Below are 21,051 nucleotides of genomic sequence, written 5' to 3' on the forward strand. Positions count from 1 at the left end.
AATATGTATTACATGTAATTTTATAATGTAAATTTTTCTGTTCAATATTCTTTTAATCTTCTATTCTCATGAATATTTAATATGGCAAAGTAATAAACATAAAATATATTTTGGAAAATATCCTAACGAAAATTGTTTTTAAAAATTACCAAAATCATCTTTCTCGATGTTTTATCTCATTGAAAATTCCATTAAAATATAATTGCATTTTACAGGCATAAATTTTCATTCTATTAAATTTCATCTTAGTAACATTATTTGTTAAATACGATATGAATATACATACTCGTTATGTTTAGATTAATCTCTTTTACTATTAACAAGAATTTTGATAATTAAATATTTTACTTTACTAAAAAATGTAAATAACAGAGTAGCATTAAACGAGATTAAGGATGACTCCGCGATATACTCATTCCCTTATATATTACTTAAAATTCGGATCATTTTATGATACAATTTCATAGAATACAATTTTATTAGAATAAATCCTAAACAGTAACAAATTAAATGCTTACGCCATAAATATAAAATTAACGAAAAATTTAAAATAACAGTAAATAAAAAATAAATTGGAAATCCTTTTTTGTAACACTCTAAGACATCAAGTGGTTATGTCAATGTATTAATGAATCATATAAAAACAGTCCTCAAAAGTTACGATATTTATAGGTATAAAGAAAAGCTTAAAATTATTATAATTTAATAAAGGATTAGGTAAATGTTAAATGAATAAATATTAAGATAAAATTATTTGGAGGGGTGCAAAACATTGGGCCTTAGGCTCCATTCTTAAGAGCTGTAAATATTTCATAAAAAAGTTGGTTTACTTAGTTGCAAAGTAACCGTAGCATGTTGCTGCGTGTATTTAGGGGAATTACGGTTGTTAGAAGGATTTGATCCGTTGATATCTTGTCGCCACTCGTCAATCCGAAAATCGATTGTCGATTATCAAACTCATTCGAAACCTGAAGCTGCCGACTTGCTACTATGTTAGTTTAGTCGTGTAACTTGCAGACTTGCGGACACCAGTTAATGCAACGAACACGTTATTGCACGTTGGGCACCGGTAAGTAGTAAGTAATCACGCGGCGTTCTGTAGTATTTAGTTATTTATGTTTAACGAGTGGTTTGTAGTATTTAGTCATATATATATCACTTTTTATATGTAAAATATAACAATAATAGTATAAAAATTAGTTTCTAAATATATCTTAGATACTCGTGAGACGAAATGGCACCCCGTAAGCCTGCGAAACATTCGGAGGCAGAGGTTGTAGAGAGAGCTGCAGAAGCCGGCGATGTGTCGCCCCCGAAAAAGAAAAAAACTGTAGCGAAGGCTGCGAGTAAAAGTGATGAGGAAAAGCAAATTAGGTTTCCGAGAGCTGCAAAATCAACTAAAATCGAGCAGACAGAAGGTACAGAAACGGCCACGGCGGTAACTAGGAACGCGAAAATAAAACCCAAGGCATCAGTTAAAACAGCCTCAGTGACTGAAAAACCAAACTCTAAAATCAAGTCTGCGCCGAAGAGGAACAAAGAGGCTGCGGAAAAAGGTGATACGAATCCAGTCAACGAGAAGGTGAAAAATGCCGAGGAAACTGAAACGAAAAAGACACGCGCTAAAGCCACAGCGAAAAAGGCGGGAATCAATGTAGACGAAGAATGTACGTATCCGAAATCTTTCTATAAGTTTGTAATATCATTGTTAATATGTGTTCTTTGAATGAGAATTTTCATATACGAAAAACTTGTTTGTCTTGTTTGTTAATTTTTATTGCTTATTTGATTTGTAAGGTAACGTGGTGATTACGCGGTAATTTTCGGACGCGCATTGGGAATGTGTACAATCACGAGGGAAGATATTTTTTTTAGTTTAAAAAATATACAGTGGCTACGAAAAATATTTATACGCCATATTTATTATAGCATTTATATATTGATTAATTAGATCCAAGTATGTTAAATTTTGTGTCTTATAGTAGTGTTTCCACATGACTAAAAAAATTGATATTGTGAAAATGAAATGTAGAACCTGTTAAAAAAATATTTCATTAGGAAATAAGTGAATCTACAAGTACTTTGTACAGCCACTATAATTTTAGGATAAATATTCTTAGCATGGAATTTTATGAATTTTTTAATAATTTATTGGGAATGTTCATTTAGTGGTTTATACATACGTAAAAACATTAAACATTGTATATGAAGATTGCAGCAGAAAGACATGATGAATACGATTTTTTTATTTATATGGGATATGTGATACACACATCACCAAAACTGTCTTTTTATTTAATTTAATTATGGGGTTTTTTTCAAAAACATTTACATTAAAAGTAATGGTTATCATATTTTAGGTATTAGCTACATCATTAGTTTTCTTTTATGTAACCTTATGGATTTATCATTTAGAAGGCTTATATCAGTGGACTTAATTAGTTGTTTTTCTATTTAATTCTTTGTGGAATGGGGTATCTGACTTTTGGGTGTACGAGATGAGAGGTTTTGGAGTATTCTATAAGTGAAAGATACATGCCTCAAGGTCACATTTTAAAAGTTATGAACTTTATTTTATGTTCATAAAATTTGTATTTCATTATAAGAAAAGGTTATGTAGGCAACTTAAAGATAAAAATATAACTTAATTTCTTTAGAACACAAATTGTTTGTTTGAGACATACAGCGAAAGTCTAATATTGTGAGACAGAAATGTGATATGGGGAGGACTAAGATCTAACATTTACGGAAGTTAATTCTAACAAGAAATAAGATTTATACAATGAAAATAGTTCAGTTTATTCTGAAAAAGTACTGTAGAAATCATATAGCAAGTCGCTATGTGTCTATAAGTACTAACATACCTCAGAGATTCAGGCGACTGTATGCCTAAACGTGTCTGCAACGTAAAAGGACTTTGGGTGGCTATTTAACAACATCAGTCTGCAAAGGATTTACTGTGCTGTACTAAAATACATCCTTTTAATCACTAAATAACATCAAAATCAGGAAATCAACAGAATTGTACTTATTACTGTACATATCTAAAATTTATTATACATGTATTAACATGATGATCATATATTCATTTCAGCTAAGGGAAAGTCAAAGGGAAGAGCCAAAAGAGAATCTATTAATGAAAATGCTGAAAATTTAGAAGCACCAGCTACAAAAAAGAGGAAGCAAACAAATGCTGAGCCAACATCAAAGGAAAGTAAACCAAAGGCAAAAACAACAAAAAAGAAGGTTGATGTACATGATGATACAAAAAATAAAATTTCTAATAGAGCTAACAACAAAACTAAAGCTACTAGCAATAATGAGACAGAAAACGATGTTAAAACAGAAGATGATAAATCCAGAAAAGTAACAGCATCAAGGAAAGCAAGGGGTCGTAAAAATGAACCTAATTCAGATGATATTACAAAAGATGATGAGGAAGTGAAAGCAACAGAAAAATTTCCCTCAGACTCGATACCTGTTACCTTCAGAACAGATACTAATAATGAAAGTGAAACTACTGAAAATAATGAGTCAGAATCAGCTCAAACTGCTAAAAAAGGACGGAATGTAAAGAAAAAAGAAGCACCACAGAAGAAACCTACGAAAATGCGTGGTAAAGCTGCTTTTAGTGAAGATGATATTGATGCAACAAAAATAGTGAAAGAAACACAAAAGAAAACAAATAAAGAATCAGTAGCTACTACAAAAAGAGGGCGGGGGAAGAATGCGGATAATACAACTGCAGAGGAAAAGAAAATATTGAATTCGTCAGAAACATTAAATAGTAATAATATGCAGAACTCAACAGAGGATAACGGTAAAAAAGAAGATTCAGAAAAAGAAGAGGCAAAATACACCAAAATATTGGGGTCGCCCAAAAAACTAGATGAAGTACATATAAAGGATGAAATGGGTGAAAATAATGTAATAAGTACATCAGTACACGAAGAAGAAAATTAACAATATATGTTCTATTTTTACTTGATACGTTTCTTCAAAAAAAATATATCATTAATATTTTAATATATTTGATAAAGATACAAATGCTATGAGTATTTCTATGTTTGGAAATTCTAAAGAAATACATACATTGTAAAATTTGAATAATACATTTTGGTTATAAATTGTTTCAAAAACGGTTATTTGTACTTTCTATAAAATATTTTACATATTATAGTTCCAGGAACTTCTTGTTAATATAATATTTTACGATTAAGAAAATGTTATTATAAAAAGTACATATAAACACTTCTTAGTATATTTAATAGTTCTACAATATTTAAAACAGTTAATTTGTTTTTAATGGCAGAATTACTAGTGTAGAATGGAGAACAACATTGAACATTCCATCAGTACTTTAATAATTAGTCATTTGTAACACTAGAATGCCAGTGTTACCTAATGATATGTTAAAAGAATACGTTTCTTAATTTTTTTACATTTCATTTAAAGATGAAAAAAGGAAGAAAGCGTGTTTCTTGTTACAAACCATTTACATATAAGAAAATATATTTTGTAATACTTTATAATATTCTATAGTGTATTAAACAAACACACATTGTCATTCTAAAAAATACAATAGCGTTCCTTTTATAGTTTTATTATGTTTTATAATTATTAAGTAAGTACTTTCTGAAATGCATTGAAGAATGACAAACAAAAAAATGTGAGCAACCCATTTTACATTGCATTATTTTGAGTTCAATAAATATTTACATATAGATTAATATGATTTGATTATATATTGTTTGTAACATTGACTTGTTTATATCTTTGCATTTCCTTCTTTTATGGTAAAGTTATTCTTAATGTTTGACATAAATATATCATTACTGATACAATATATTTTGTTTATATGCATTTTTTTGCAAATATGAATATAAATTATTCAAAAATTTTTGAAATTTTCAATCATAAAGATCAAAGTATATCACAAATATACAAAGTATATTTGTTTATATATGCGGAGATTATGGACAAAGTAATGTGAATATATTCATAAAATAATTATCAATTATCATTATCAAGAAATAATGTGAAATATTTCTACTTTAATAATCAACAGTTAAGAGTTCCTACAATAAATGAGAATTTACCATTTACTATATTTTCACTTTCTATTTTAGTCAAATAAAGATTATTTTGCATTACTTTTAAGACTCAGTAATTATTGTAACTGTAACTGCGTAAATTAACGTAACCTATAATAATGTGTTTCGAATAATAATTTGCACGTGAATACTTCCCCAATTAAAATTTTATTTCTTGATTTTTATTCTTTTTTGTTTTGACAAATGTAAATATGAAAATAGACGTAAATATATACCGAAATATATATGTATGTTTATCTTTATTATTAATATTTGTATTAATAAACTTTTTAATAAGCATAGCAATATGCAAAACTTTGTAATAATGTACATTTCAAAAAATAAAAAGGGTATAAAAGGTTATCAATTTGTCAAATTCGGGCTTAGTTCTAAACTAAAAAAGATTGAGCTTTAGAATTATTTCAATGTTCGCGCCAAAGTGTTAATTTCAGTTTTATTCCATGTTCCTAGTAAAGCTACTATAATTTATTTACTGGAAAACTGATCGATTCATTATAAATATGTATTGTTCCTCAATTTTCAGATTTTTTTTAAAAGAAAAGAGCTTGATTTAGTTTATTGTTTTTCTTCTTTCTAGCAAACTTTTATAATGATTTTGCCAAAGGAAAGCGTTTTTCAAAAGCAGAGATTTCAGATGCCATTTTGCTTCTATTTCATCATGCAGTTCTTAATGTTTGTCTCGCGCCAAATTTAAATTGTAGATTGCTACATTGCATGTTCTCATTGCATTCTTTTCGCACAACGCCTTCGACACTCTTTTCCTCTTTTCTTACTTATTACTTCACATACATATCCCAACATAAAAGTATGAAATTACAAAACTCAATTTAACCACAAAAAGAAAATACAATTATAGAAAATTAAAAACTGCCATAATGTTTCTATCAGGAAGTTAGTGATTTTACCTAATACTTCTTATATTTTTCCACCATCCATGTTCACTGAAACATCATCGATTTTACATAAAAAATAATGTATTTTTTATTAATGAAGAAGAAAAGAATTGGCAATTTTACGTTTAAAAAATTAGTAGCTTTGTGGATGCTCCTTAGTGATAAATTCTCGGAAAGATGGCGCTCGATTAATGGAATGCTCGCGCGTAAAGATGACGTAGTGCTATCTATAAGATTGTAGTAACTTAAAACGCTCTCCGCTGTGGATCAAGGAAGCAGTGAGAAACAACGGCGGAAGTGGGGATCGTGCGCCATTTTCTATTTTTGTATAGCAGTGAACTAGTGTTGTATGTGTACATTTTGTGTGATAAATCGATGGATTATTAAATAATTGACGGAGGACGTGCCGATGTAATGAAATGATATTCAGTAACACGTGCTTCGAATCTCACGCGATCAATTATTATTTTGCGTTCATCTTCTGCATAACCCGTGCGTAAAACCGTAGCCCTCGTTCAGCACGTAAACACTTTTTCTTCATTTCTCTTTTGAACGAAGTGAGAGTGGCCACCGAGAGCCATCGGTATTAGAACTGTTACCTGGTTGAGTCGACGTTTAAAACTGTATCGTTTGACCCCCCCCCCCCCCCAATCGCGGAATCCTTTCCTCGCTTTTAAAGATAAAACTCGAGGCATAGAAGGAAAAACCAGTCTGTGATACTAAACAGTACTAAGGTATATAGCTAGAATATAAACTCAACAATTAGATATATACGTATGTATGGCGTATGAGACGTAGATAGATCTCACATAAAAGATCTAGAAAAAATAAAGTCTGTATAGTGTGTGCTGTGAATTTTACCTTACTCGAAGGATAAACGTGGTAAAAAGCAGAATGTCTCAGGAATCTGTGACAAATGACAAGCAACTGCCAACTCCTAAAGATAAAGGTATGAGATCGTCTAGTTTACATTCTACTACGTTAATTATATGTTTTTATATGTATACGTGTATGTATGTGTATATATTGTAAGTATACATCCATATATATGTATACATGTACATACATATACACATATGTATATTTCATTATTATTGTATCACTTTATATGTATTGCATCCATTTTAGTATTATATTTATGTATATCTATTTATTCATATGTATATATTTTTATTATTATTGTATCATTTTATATGTATATATATATGTATACACAGTACGCACACATATAAATGATCTATAAGAATTATATTTTTTTTAGGTATATGTTCAAATTATGATTGTAATTTGCTGAATTTTATATATTAAAATAACTTTTGATGTCTACTTTGTTACTACCATTGTAAGATTTGCCATCGTAACATAGATGTTATTGTGCAATGTTTTTCTGTTTTTAATGAAAAGTAAGATATAATAATGAAATATTTAAGTTATTAAAAAATTTAAGTTATTAGTAAAGATAGGTATATTTCAATATTTGTACTTACAAATTTTTATTATCTCCCTTTTAAAATCAATTGTACGTATTTATTTGTCACATGATGTAGTTACAAAACATATTCTCTTTTACTGTAATCTTTTATTAAAACAGAAATTATACCTAAATTTTGATGAAATTTTTAATATGAAAATTTATTTGGGAGGTGAGAATAGTAATACATATTTGATTTTCTTTGAAATATGTTTGAAAAGTTCACTCTTAAAGATATTCATATATATATATAAATTATTGAAATTAATGTTCTGTGTTTTGTGTATAGAAATATCTATGAATAGCTTGTAATGAAAGAAAAAGATTGTTTTCTTATTAGTAATATTATAATTTCAGTAAGGAATATTTAAATTTTGGTTATTTGATTACATATTGCTTGTACATATGTTTAAGAATAAAAAATCATATAGTGAAAAATATAGTAAATATAGTAAAATGTGATATTATAATAAGAAATTTAGATAGTTTTATTTATCGCACAGCTTTTTTAAAATTTGTATAACTATAACATGAATGTATAATAATGTATGTATATTATCAAAGAAGACAAAATATTTGTTAAAGATATTAATATTCATTTCAAGGTATTGAAAATTAAGTTATTTATATATTTTAAATTAGTTAACAAACATGATTTGTGTATCTAACATACAATCATAAATAATATTAAAACGTTATGTAAATGATATAAATAATAACATAATGCGGTAGGTATATATGCAAAAAATTCATAGTTACAAAATAAACAGGATATTTTATGATGTACAATATTTTTTTTTAATTCATTCAGTACATTATCATTTTTAAGTATTAACTATATTAGTATTCATTTTCTAACTTTTATTTTAAATATTATTGGTAATGACAAATATGATAATAATTACTGTGCCAAAAAGATCTATTTAAAATTAAATAAATATATGTAGAAATATCTAAATATTTATTTGTCTAGAAAATATCAGTTACAAATTACGTTCAAACGTATCTACAAATAAAACCAGTAAGACATAGGTTGACAATAACGTTCTCAGGGACATACTTGATTGGATTGTAAACTCTGTCCGCCTAAAAACCAGCTGCCGGTTTAGTCAGTTTGTATCGTGCTGTACGACGTGTAGTATCTATGAAAATTTAAGAGTTTCGTTTCTTAGGCGTGTTACATGAACGTATACGCAATCAGAAAAATTCGACAAATTAGAAGAGATTAAAAACAATAAGCTTCATTCAATAGTGAAAAAATCATATGAATCGATCAAAGTTATACATTACCGACATATAATTTTATATTTCTTTATTTTTCACCGTTTCCGTGTTAAGTTGGTTTGAAGCGGTAGTTTTTCGTCCGTCTCGTCCTTCGTTGATAAATATTTGTTCGACTACTTGATACGATTTCAACCAACGAACCAGCAGTATCAATAAAAGTATAAACGAAATAAATTCGAGGAAATTAAAATGAAACTAGTCAACACACGCGGTGTTACTGTTATTTCGAATTGGTATCGGCGACCAAGAAAACGTCCGCTGGTAGGACCAACAGGATCGCCTCTGTTAGATGTGACTCTAGCTATGCAAACAAGGCCTTTTCGGTGGTCACGCAAAAATAAATCTGCTAACATTACAAAACGGGTTACTTTTCGTAAGTACTTCTGCAGTGAATAGCCAATATCTCATTTTGGAATTAAAGGTGGGAAAGAATCTATCACATCACGCGTTCAAATCTTCGCTAAGTCTAACACCAATGGCGGAACTTAAAGTTCGTTATTCTATATCATTTGTACACAAATTCAAGTGGTTCGATAGCTTTTAATGGCTATTAAGTAATTCGAAAGTTATTATATACTATAAATTTTATAAACTTATATTTGAAATATCTTTTTAGCTAATTAAATACAAGTTATATTTATAGGTACCTTAATACTTACAATGGTTATTGTAAAAGATATTGGCACATACCGTTATTTTTCAAAGAATCATTTTTTAGTAGATTCTACATTCCATTTTCATAATATCAAATTTTTATAGTTATGTGAAAATACATATTAATTACATGTTATTTAATATATTTAATTAATATGTTAAATGCTATAATAAATACAATGATATGCAAATGTGTAATCACTATATATAGTAGTTTAATTTTGTTTTTAATACAGAATGAAAAAACAGAAATCGAAATATATGTAATAAAAATATATAACTCAATTAAAAAGAAATACAGATGACCTTGAAATCTTTGAAACGCCTCTACTTCCGGTGCAACCATATGTACCACGTGATGCATCATATATAGAATTCATTTAATTTTGTATAATGAAATTTTCTTCTATCTCATATAATTTTGACGTTATAACTTATGTATCATATCATGTCAGATTATATTTTAAATAAAGAAAAATTGTAGATTTTTCATAAGATCAACAACTGCTTGTACTTAATAATAATTTTGCCTGTGCATATATATATATGATGCAAACTATATACAATAGAATACTATTAATGTTTTATTTTTAACATTCTAAAGGAGGAAGTGTGTGTATAAATAGATAATACATAAATTTATATTCCTTATTTTAACTATTTTTCAGGAGATGAAGCAATTATATCTATGTCGGTGGCTGGGGAGGTAACCGACACTTCAATTATGGAAGTAGGCCGTTCAAGACCTCAGTTCCAATATTCCCGGGTACGATGTGTACTTTTATTATTAACTTACGAAATATTCTACCGAAATGTCATTTACGATTAACTTCTTAAGCGGATACACCGGATATATCCGCCACAGCAAGTCGCTTGGGCCTAGTGGATACACATACATTCCCGTTTATATATTGTATTAGGACACCTGATAGTTCCATATGAAACGTGTCAATTAATAAGTACCAAGAATTAATCGATTAGAATTTTATATTCATGCGACATTACATATGTAAAAAGCAATGTTTGTATTTGTATAAACTGCTCGTAAAAACAACAATAATATACTAAATTATGATAATTATGTATTGGCCTTCATAGTTTTCTAATTTAAATTCTATTAAAAAATTTTAAGACGATCTGTAATCATCTATAACATGCGTGGAGTTAAAGTTCCTAATATTTATGAACAGGGATGTATATCTATCGCAACAAGATAATTATATGGTACGTTAATATTAAGGAAAGCTATCCGCTTGTGTCAGTCAAATGTAGAAAGTTTAGTGGTTCAATTTAAACATTTATGTTTACATTTTGTATCTTTTTACAGCGTGTGTTATTATTATTCAGAAATATTGGCACCAATACTTTGTTCAATGACTCGATTACGAAAGCTGATCTCATCTTTTCGTATCATTGATTTTGAAACATCCATATAAAAGATTAATCTATAATATTAAAAATTTAGAATTTAATTTAAAATTATAAATTATTGAATAATTTTCTAATATCTTATATACTATACTACTGTACCATAACATGAACCAGTCAGAAGTCAAACTAATTAACTTTATCAAGGTCAGTCATTTAGTTCCTAAAGAATTAAGTATACATATAGTATAATATATATATATATATATATATATTATAAGTTGTATTGAGTTGCTCATTCAACTGCAAATATCACTGCAAATTGCAAATATTCTTCCCCACTTAAGAGTTTAAACATGTATCTTAGATTAGATTTTTTGATGAAATAATAATTCATGGACTAATCTACAGGAGGAATTGATGCTGATAAAGAGTTTGCCATTATCTAAGAGGAGGCCTGACTTCTTAGATACTTCATATAATAAGTATGTTTATAATACTACATAAATTCTATTTAATACTACATAATATCTATTTATATTATTTCTATTGTTTTAACATTTTTGTTTAATTTTATAGTTATTTCTTATGAATTATGTTCGCTTATTATTTCTATCCTTTTTTTATTAAGTTCGCGTGGTGTATGGGATCCTGAACGTTGGCATTCGGATAGGAAGCGAAGTGATACACCACCGAAAGACGAAAGAACTGGACGTGGTGATCAAGTTACTGAAAGTCATAATAAACGTCGCAACGGAGATCCAAGAGAACGAATTCGTAAGGAACAAGACGGCATAGTATTGAGTCCTCAGCGTAGAAGTTTTAATTCAGGTTGTTTTGTCAACGTAAATCAACCTTCGAATCGACGTCCTGAGAGTCCAATAGGAAAAACAGAGGTTGTGGTAATTTATTTAAAAAACAACTATTATAGAGAGATATTAAAGTTACTAGAATTATAATAAAATGCATGATAAAACATTACTTACAGGTTAGTCATAGGGAACCTGTTCGTCGAATTGGGAGCGGCAGGATTTTAACTCGCGATATATGGGACTTCAGACCTGAGAATGAGAAACTGGAACCTGCTTTTCGGTCTGGAGCAAGTAGTAGTACTTCTATGCGTGATCGTGACAATAGGGATACTCGCGATGGAAAGGATCGGGAAAATGCAAGGGAAAGAGATCGTGATCGTGATAATTTACGTGAACGGGACGAGAGGAACGAACGGTTTGAGCGAAGATCATTTGGTCGTGACTATGGTGATAGGGATAGGGAACGCGATCGAGATAGAGCAGCTGAACGGAATGATCGTAATCATCAATCAGAACGTGATAAGGATCGTGGACGCGAACGAAGATTCAGTAATGATCGCAGACGAACATATAGCGAAAATCGTTGCGATGCAGATGAACCAGAATGGTTTAGTTCCGGACCGACATCCCAGCATGATACCATTGAGTTAAGAGGTTTTGAAGACATACCTGAAGAAAAAGCGGTGAATAATAGCAATAGCAATACTAAGAACAAAAAACAAACTCCGGTACAGAAGAAGCGCGGGAAAAAAAGTTCGTTGGAGAAAGATGGAAAGCAAACTGAAAATTCAGCAGGTCCGAAAGGACGAAGTACACCGACCGCGATGGATCAACCTATAAACGTTGTACCTGCTCCTCATTCGCCAATCTCAGAACAAAACGAGTCGACGTCTCTCGCGCAAAAACCGAATCACGATTCCAACGAAAGCGCTGTGACCGAACAAAGTTGCGAAACGACAGATAATTCTAGCACCGCTAATCAGAATCAAGAAAATAGTCATCCTGATTTTAATCTAGATGAATTCTTGAAATCTGACACATTCCCTGGCGTACCTGGACTTTTAACCGTAAGTCTGTTTCATTTTGTATTTATGTAAAACGATATAGTATTTAATAATTTAAATAAAACGATGGGTTTTAATAAAATTATATTTTATTTATACAGAATGGAGTTGGCTCAAACGGAGGTTCTTGTTCCCGATTTAGTCAGTGGTTTAAGAGGGAGAGTCCTGTTCAACAAGTAGATAGTCGTAGAACTTCTATACAAGATGATATATTGAACAATCTCCTTAATGATATTACTGAACCAAATATCCAGATTCCATCAGTGACTGAATCTAATACATACTTTGCTCCCATTTCTCCTGCTAATACAACGGCAACAAACAATACTACATCTACTACTGGTGTAAAGCTCCTAGAAATGCTACAACGTGGTAACAAACCAAGTCAAAATGGACAAGGGGATGCAGCTAGCACTGTCATACCGATGATGAAAAGTTCATCTATTAAAGATATGGGTGAGAATTCCTACTATTAATTTTTTTATTATTATAACAAATAGAACACTATATGCTTGATTGAAAATTTTTTGCAGAAGTTGGTGGAAAAGTTGTGCACAGTCTCGAAGAGTTGGAAGCACGCATGCGAGGTGGCGCTCCTCCACCTACGTCTTCGACTGATCAACCTCGTGTAAATAAGACTGAAGAAGATCTTTCTGCGTTTAAAAAATTGGTAATATTATGTGTATTATATATACAATAAATTACATTACAATTTTATCCTATTGTTTTTATATATAATTTATTTATAATTTAGCTTGCTCAAGTGACTGGGGGACAGGCTATACCAGCGGCGAACGGTCCTATTTCTCAAAAACAACCTGTGACATTAATACAAGTAAGATAATCTTTTTATTTGACATCAAAATTGCACAATGTTTTGTTACATTCGAGATAATGTGTAATTTTCTGTAGTTGCTTAACTCGCAACTGAAAACACAACCAATTGCCCCCCAACAATCGATCCCAGAACCAATGCATGCCACAACATTTAATCACGCTGGTTCTGTTGGACCAACTCAGCACCCACATCAGGCACAAATGCAGCACGAAAATTTAATGAAAGTATTACAGATTCAACAGGTTAGTAAAAAATGTTATTTCTAATTCAAAGAAAGAAAAAGGAGAAAGGTAACAATATTCTTCAACATTGACTATTTTTATAGCAGCAACAAAAACAACAACAGCAACAGCAGCAGCATTCAGACATGTTGTCTATGATGATGGGTGGTCAACGAATGTTAGGTATGAGTCCAGTTCCACCAGAAATGCAAATGATGTTGAGTAACGCTCCAACAAGTCAGGAACTCCTCCAAAGACCAGAAGCTCAAGCAATTATTCAAGGTCTACAACAAGGAGAAATAACTAGACAACATCTCATACAGCAACTACAGGTTTGCTTGTTAAACTAGAAAATAAATTTATGTTTGAATTTGTTTTTAATATATTAATCTACAATAATGATAATAATAATATGTGAAATAGAATCCAGCCATGCAACATCGTCACAGAGAAGTTCTAGTAAACATTTTGAAAATGTATGGTGGTACTACGCCGCGTACAATAAGTCCGCATCCTAGTGCACCCACTCCTCAAGATCATATTTTGCAACAGATGTTGTATCAACAGCAGCAACAAAGGATTCCATCCCCTATGAACAATGGTAAGTTATATCTATTGTTTGTTTGAATAGAATTTGTAGTAAAAGAGTTTATGTTGATTACTTTTATACGTTTTTTACACTCGATAGGATTCACTTGTTCATTTTATTTCAAACTAAAATGTTTTTTAATAAAATCAAACTTTTTTATAATTATTTCTGATACACAAATTTTTCGTTACTATACAATTAATATGAAAATTGTGCGATCATTATTTTTATTATTAAATACATTTTTCATAAAGTATATTGTAATATTATAGTATAAATATGTATGTTACTGTTTGGGATGCAGCTTATTGTCCACCTTCAATAATATCTCCAAATTTGACTGCTAGCCCCAGTACATTAACAGTACAGCATCCAGGTAGAATATAAAAAATAATAATAACTTTTTTTATTTTGCTATTCTCTTGCTTTGTGGTAGTAATAATAAGTAAACCGTATACAAGAAGGAGGAAGTGATCAAATATTTGATATAAATTATTTTAAAGAAATTATAATTTTGTTCTTCACAACAATTCTTTAAACTTATTAGGACAGTGATCTGTCTATCTGTGTAGTGTTGTCCATTTAAAGCATGCTTGATATTTTATTATTTTTAACAGTGATGCAACATAGGGTTCCTTCACCGCGGGAGATTGTCATGCATGCTCAATCTATAATGCAAAGTGCTTTAATTAAGAAAAAGTTGGAGGAACAACGTGAAAACTTCCGGAAGCGACAGGATCAACAGCAACAGCAACAACAAGCTCAACAAAGAGCGTCGAGCCCCGTTAATTCGCCAGCAAAGCAGACCATGAGCCCAACGCCACTTGCTTTTACCCCGACGTCAGTGTTACGTAAAATGACTGCCGATAAGGAACCCGAGGGTGCGAATCAGTCTAATCATCAATTAGAATCGAAATGCTTATTTCCATCTACAGCTAATGAGAATCGTAACAACACATTTAATACCAAAAAAAATACTTACACACAACAATCCGCTTCTTATGATAATACAATTGAACTTACTAATCATACAAAGCATGGTAGTATGTCTGGGACTGAAGCTTCGAGAAATTTGCAGGAGATCGATAATGATGGCAACAATAACGTAGACATAGAAGAATCCGCGTTAAAAGACAAATATACTTCTTCTTTGCTACAACAAAAAGATAGGAGTAATAATTCGAACCTAAATAAGACTGAGGAGAATAGGCTTACTTATGAAAGATCATTGAAAGAAAATACCGATAAAGAATCGACCCTAAATGATGCTAATAATAATAGCCCTCTTATTCTTGACAAACTGTTAACAAAGCAATTCGAGATTGAAACGATAATAGTTGATAATAATAATATATTAAGAAACACAGAGGAAAACAAGATATCAATTTTACAGAATGATGAAGTTGTTACTTAAACCACTCGGTATTTCGCGAATTTCATACATAAAAAGAATTCATAAGTTTGTGACTATTATCCGATGTGTAACATTATTTTTTTTTATTTTTGTATTAAAATGAGGAATGATAATTTTGTTTTCTTTTCTTTCTTTTTGCTTGACACCTTTAATGTGTTTGAGATTTAATTTGTCTGCATTTTGCTGCATGTTATACACGAAAATGAGTCTTTTAATTTCGAATATAAATATTAATCCTACTTTAAAAAAAAATGCAAAAAAAATCAACTAGTAATATAAATTACATTTTCCTTCATAGACTAATATATGAACATATTACAAAAGAAAAATATGTTGAAATAGTTTTATAATAAAACACTTTATAAATATATTTCATGCTTTTAAGTTTTTCTTTACATTTTCATTCTTCCTTTAATGGAATGCTTTGAGATAATTTTGTATTTTAATGCATGCACTTGAGATTTTGTAACTTTCATCACTTGATATGGTTAAAGGAATTGCATGTATTTAAAAACGATATTTATGTAAAAGTTAAAACAAATTAGGCAAAGTATAAATATTTTTTTTTTCATTTTCATACACAATTTGAATGAAATGAAGCATATTAATAATTCGTATTTTTCTTTAATCCTTGTTTATCGTTTTATTTTATTTGTTAATGAATTCAAAAATAAAAAGACTTATGATCTTAGCTTGACAAAATATGTTTTTAATCATATATTTCATTGTGTATTGAAATGTGTCATACATATGCAATACTAATGAAAAACAGTTCTTTTTATCAGGTTGTATATGTAGGTTGTACAATATTCGTATATATAGTAAAGAAGTGAGAAATTAAGTTCCTAATTTGTCTAATTTATTTTTTTAATTTTATATAGGAAATAGTAACGATCCATCAAAATTGACGGCTCAATCACAGACATCACAAATGCAACAAATGCAGTCTGCAGTTCAATTACTGACACAAGGAGTTCTATGTCGACACAATACCTTACGACCACAATCTGTCCAGTCTACATGGTCAAATCCGACTATTAAGCAACACCCAGGTATGTGAAACGTTATAAAAATGTTTTGTACCTTGTAACATCTATTTTAAACTTGTTAGAATCAATATTTAATATCTATATTTCTCTTGACTATCAAAGGGCGACCAATAGTAAAAGGTGGTAGTGGTGGTGGCAATGGAAGTAATCAATTCCAATACAGTGCAAATTCAGATTTTCAACAGCAGCAACAGCAACAACAACAGCAGCATAGAACGGTTTCAAGCGTGTACGGTAATCCTGCACGCTCCAAACATACCATGACTAGTTCTATCCCACATCATAATGTTCCACAATACAATGTTGCTCAGAATTCGATGATAAATCAGAGGTCAAATAGTATGAATAATCAAATGAAGGTGCAGCAAGCCCCTTCACATTTAGCTAACATGCAACATCAACCGCCGCAACAACAACAGCGGATTCTTAACTCACAAATGCAAATGGTTTTAAATCAAAACTACAACTCCAATCGTGCAGGTAATTATAATTTGTGCATAAATTGATATAAGTAAAGATAGAAATTTTACAATTAATAAATATTTTATAGTTTACTAATAAAAGTTTTTCGTTTTTGCTACACATAGAGTATTTCTTCATTTTGAAACAATTAAATTAATTTTGTTATTCTAAAATATTTTCAGGTGTTTACCTCTTCTCTAATCAAATTGCATGCAATGGTGTTCAGAAATTGGAATAATTAGATCTCACATTTTAGCTGTTCCTCTTATTTAAACCAATCTAGACAGCATTTATCTTTGGATCGAACTTAAAGTAATTAATTAATGCTTATTTTAGGCTGTCTTTTATTTTAACTAAATTACTTTATGCTTTTTCCTGATACTAAATACCAAATTAATATTTCTATTTCAAAAAGAGATACGAAGCGAATTAAGACATTATATTTTTCAACACATAGATTGAATGTGTACCAAAATAAATGGTACAAATAACATTGACATATATCTTTTACAGATGGGCGAGTAATGCGGTCGCAGCAATTAAACATGCCCGTAGGTCGACAAGCGTCACCGGGTTTAGGATATGTGGGTAGCAATGGTGGAGACCTGTCACCGACTTCGAATCAGTTGGCACGATGGTTTAGTCCAGAACTTCTTGCTCAAGCTCGGGCTGGTAAGCTACCAGAGCTTGTCCAGACAAATGTTTTATCGTTGGAAGAATTAGAAAGACTTCAACATGCATCAACTACAGTGCATAATTAGATTTATATTGTACCTCCTCATCTGTTTAATTGCAAGCACAGGAACCCATCGGCGCAGTCGTCGCTCTAACAACTTATATCTTTTAAATTAGATGGCTTTTCATATTAAACAGTCAATATGAAGATTCACTCCGATTAAAAAGAAATCCACTTCAGTAAAATATTAAAAAATGTCCTGCTTGCATATGCAAAGTCATTTAGGTAATAAACCTTAATGGAAATAAGGTTTAGTGAAATAAATACCCACTTTGGAAAGAGACATTTTTGAATATGATACAGATTAGTTGAGCAGTATTTCCTTTCTATGAAAATGTCTTTTTCTTTTCAATTATATCTTATGACTTATTTGTAATAAACTTTACATACAGCATTACTTAGGAAGGTATAAATGTACAGAGGAATATGGAATAATGATATAGAATTGAGGATGATTAAAAGAAGATAAGCCATTTAAAAACAAATCTAATTGAACATCTTTCTATGAAAACAGATTTATTGCTTATAAGACTGAAAAAAAAATATAAAAATTCTTACCATTGACTATGAGAAAACAAAATAATATTTCATTATATATAGTTTCTAAATGGCAATAAAGCGAAAGTTATTTGCCTAAGTATGGACAGCAAGTCCTTATTTATAAATTACAGCGTAGCTATGGCTCGATTTCAAGAATTATTTATTATTGTGAAACCTTTATTATATGTATAACTTGTTACCGAGCTGCTGTATTATTAATTTAACCATTTTTTTCGACCATTTATTTCTTACCGTGATGAAGCTTGCAGAGTCCTTTAGGTAAATAATTATGGTCGAAATTTTAAGAAAGTGGTAAATTGCAGCACCCACGAATACAGTTATATATACAGAGAAAAGTGTCATATATTATATTCTACTTATATTATTACGAACAGTGTGGTCGTATGAACAGAATGAACATGCGTTAATAAAACAAGAGCAAGTACTCAACAGATCTTGCATATATTAAGGAAATAAATATATAATATATACTTTGTAGAAACGTGAGGATACAGTGTTATTATCATGTTCGAAAGCGAAAGTTAGAACAAACCAATTTCAAATGCAACAACCTTGGCAGGTAGATAGAAAAAGCGTTTGCAAAATTTATTAAAAGAAAAGGGAATGCGAGAGAAAGGAATAGAAAGAAAGAGAGAGAGTGAGAGTGAGAGAGTGAGAACATTCCAACGGTTATAAAGGGACAAAATAAACAAAATACATTTACAAATTGAGATGATTTAATGTCGATATTGCTGCCAATATGTGTTTGCTTTATAATTAACTTGTTATTTTTTGTGATTACATTTTTCGTACAATCATATTTATATTTGACCGATAGCATCAATAATAATAATACAGAAACTTGTTCTTTTTTTTAACTTTTTTTTAATCTAATTTGTTATTTGGTTGATGATTAATCAATACTATACTCTCATATCAGTTATATGAAATTGCATTTTCCCCTAATTTAATAATGAATGATTCTTTTATACTTCATTTTCGAACCTAGTAAGGACATTAAAAGGATCCGACATGATGTTAATGAATGAAAATATTTTTCTAAATTTCGTTTTGTGTTCACATATATGAACTGACAATTAAATAATTTCATTGAATTACAGAATTCATGAACTTCTGTTACATATACCCCCTGTTTTACAATGCTCTATTTAATAAAATTGATTTTCATATTTGAATGTGCTCATTCCGTCTTTTTACTTATTTTTTCGAAATTTTTTAATTAAAATAATATCTTTATCACATGAGTACAACTTCATAAATCAGGAATGTCTTGCAATAATCATGAGTATATTTATGAAAATATTTATGAAAATTTTTGGTTCAATCACGTAATTGTACACTAAATGTTAATAACAAAAATACTTGGCAAGAAACGGATATTTTCTGAGTTTATTACAAAACATCGTAAATGACAAATTTCGAAGCGTAAAACAAGAATTTCAAATTATATTGCAGATGTGCTGCAAATGATTATATAGGCTACGATAAATGCAACAAATCTTTTCAGCGCCTTGTATACATATAATTTTCATTTCATTAAATCAAAAAATTTGATGAAATATATGTAATATGTTGTTTTATCTAGTATAATTGAAGATCAAATTTTTAATATTCCTATCGTTCGAATGCTTTTCTATGTGGCGAAGGTGTGCATAATGTTCAAATTTATTTTTTTCGATCAATCTCTGTTCTTGTTTAGACTTATACGTATAATGCGTCCATAACTTTGCAAAACTATGCTATATAAAAGATAAAAGAAGCCATTGGAAATTATTTATGGGAAGTGTAATTACTACAAGTACTGCCAACAATAAATGTATTAGTGTTATTAAGTACCAAAAAAAAAAAGGAATAAACGGTGACATTTATCCTTAAATATCACCTACAGACAACATTGTTGCCTTAAGAGAGGCTATTACAGTTGAAATCTATAAAAGAACGCGCGCGCGCGTGTGTGCGTGTGTGTGTGCGCGTGTGTGTGCGTGTACACATAGAACGAGAACGATATAAAACGAGATGTCCTTCACGAAATTGCATTTACATTAGATTCATTTATAAGAATAGTAACGCTTGACGAATTTTCGGTAGAAAATCGTTTCTTATAAAATTGTAAAGAGGACTTTTAATTCAACTTTTTTAACGAATAAAAAAGAGAGTAATAGTGTTTTGCGCTTTATTGATTGTAATATCGCAAAATATTTGTCCCGTGAACTCGCGAATTCGAAATATTGTTTCGTAATTCGAAAATTTTTGTAAATAAATCAAATCCTAGACAAAAACTAAAGTTTATTGGCCATGTGTTGGGCTGATAATTTGTAAATAAAGTTACTAAATATTACATTATGTGAAATCTAAGAAAACGTCACAAATAAATACAAAGAACTGTAATTGTAATTTTAGTCATTTCATTTATTTACTGAAATAAATTGAAACTAATATAGTAATAATTAAAATTCAACATTTCTTCTTGGCTTTATTAAGTGAAACCTTAATACTCTAAATATGACCATGTAATGTAATC

General features: G+C 29.9%; 2 protein-coding genes across 8 annotated transcripts; both read left to right on the forward strand.

Annotated features, from left to right (window-relative positions):
* The first annotated feature begins 832 nt into the window (after positions 1–832).
* On the forward strand, positions 833–4,730 carry LOC138187736 (uncharacterized protein DDB_G0286299). Of its 3 annotated transcripts, none has more exons than XM_069128855.1 (3): positions 833–1,076; positions 1,201–1,667; positions 3,095–4,730. In XM_069128855.1, exons 2-3 carry the CDS (start codon positions 1,235–1,237, stop codon positions 3,961–3,963), a joined length of 1,302 nt encoding a protein of 433 aa, XP_068984956.1. In that variant the 5' UTR covers positions 833–1,076; positions 1,201–1,234; the 3' UTR covers positions 3,964–4,730. The 3 variants fall into 3 exon arrangements, with proteins under 3 accessions (XP_068984956.1, XP_068984954.1, XP_068984953.1); XM_069128853.1 differs by having other exon boundaries at positions 833–1,069; positions 1,219–1,667; XM_069128852.1 differs by having other exon boundaries at positions 834–1,076; positions 1,219–1,667.
* Positions 4,731–6,700: 1,970 nt separating this feature from the next.
* Positions 6,701–20,409, forward strand: LOC138187709 (eukaryotic translation initiation factor 4E transporter). 5 transcript variants are annotated; one of them, XM_069128788.1, is made up of 15 exons: positions 6,701–6,956; positions 10,085–10,182; positions 11,196–11,269; positions 11,416–11,680; positions 11,773–12,663; positions 12,762–13,116; positions 13,194–13,330; positions 13,415–13,495; positions 13,573–13,740; positions 13,827–14,051; positions 14,143–14,320; positions 14,926–15,189; positions 16,604–16,774; positions 16,874–17,251; positions 17,747–20,409. In XM_069128788.1, exons 1-15 carry the CDS (start codon positions 6,902–6,904, stop codon positions 17,992–17,994), a joined length of 3,588 nt encoding a protein of 1,195 aa, XP_068984889.1. In that variant the 5' UTR covers positions 6,701–6,901; the 3' UTR covers positions 17,995–20,409. The 5 variants fall into 5 exon arrangements, with proteins under 5 accessions (XP_068984889.1, XP_068984887.1, XP_068984888.1 ...); XM_069128786.1 differs by lacking the exon at positions 6,701–6,956 and adding an exon at positions 8,575–9,135; XM_069128787.1 differs by lacking the exon at positions 6,701–6,956 and adding an exon at positions 8,575–9,135 and having other exon boundaries at positions 13,197–13,330.
* Positions 20,410–21,051: the final 642 nt, after the last annotated feature.

This window comes from Bombus flavifrons, chromosome 15, assembly GCF_040668555.2.
Source record: "Bombus flavifrons isolate JBK064 chromosome 15, iyBomFlav1_principal, whole genome shotgun sequence".
In the NCBI taxonomy this organism is placed as follows: domain Eukaryota; kingdom Metazoa; phylum Arthropoda; class Insecta; order Hymenoptera; family Apidae; genus Bombus; species Bombus flavifrons.

What these genes read in the sequence shown, in the direction of transcription:
- LOC138187736 (XM_069128855.1), top strand. Translation starts at nt 1,235, where the DNA reads ATGGCACCCCGTAAGCCTGCGAAACATTCGGAGGCAGAGGTTGTAGAG. An exon ending in AATCAATGTAGACGAAGAAT is followed by an intron (nt 1,668 to 3,094) that starts GTACGTATCCGA and finishes TATTCATTTCAG; the next exon opens with CTAAGGGAAAGTCAAAGGGA.
- LOC138187709 (XM_069128784.1), top strand. Translation starts at nt 8,952, where the DNA reads ATGAAACTAGTCAACACACGCGGTGTTACTGTTATTTCGAATTGGTAT. An exon ending in GCGTACCTGGACTTTTAACC is followed by an intron (nt 12,664 to 12,761) that starts GTAAGTCTGTTT and finishes TTATTTATACAG; the next exon opens with AATGGAGTTGGCTCAAACGG. An exon ending in AAGTATTACAGATTCAACAG is followed by an intron (nt 13,741 to 13,823) that starts GTTAGTAAAAAA and finishes CTATTTTTATAG; the next exon opens with CAGCAACAAAAACAACAACA.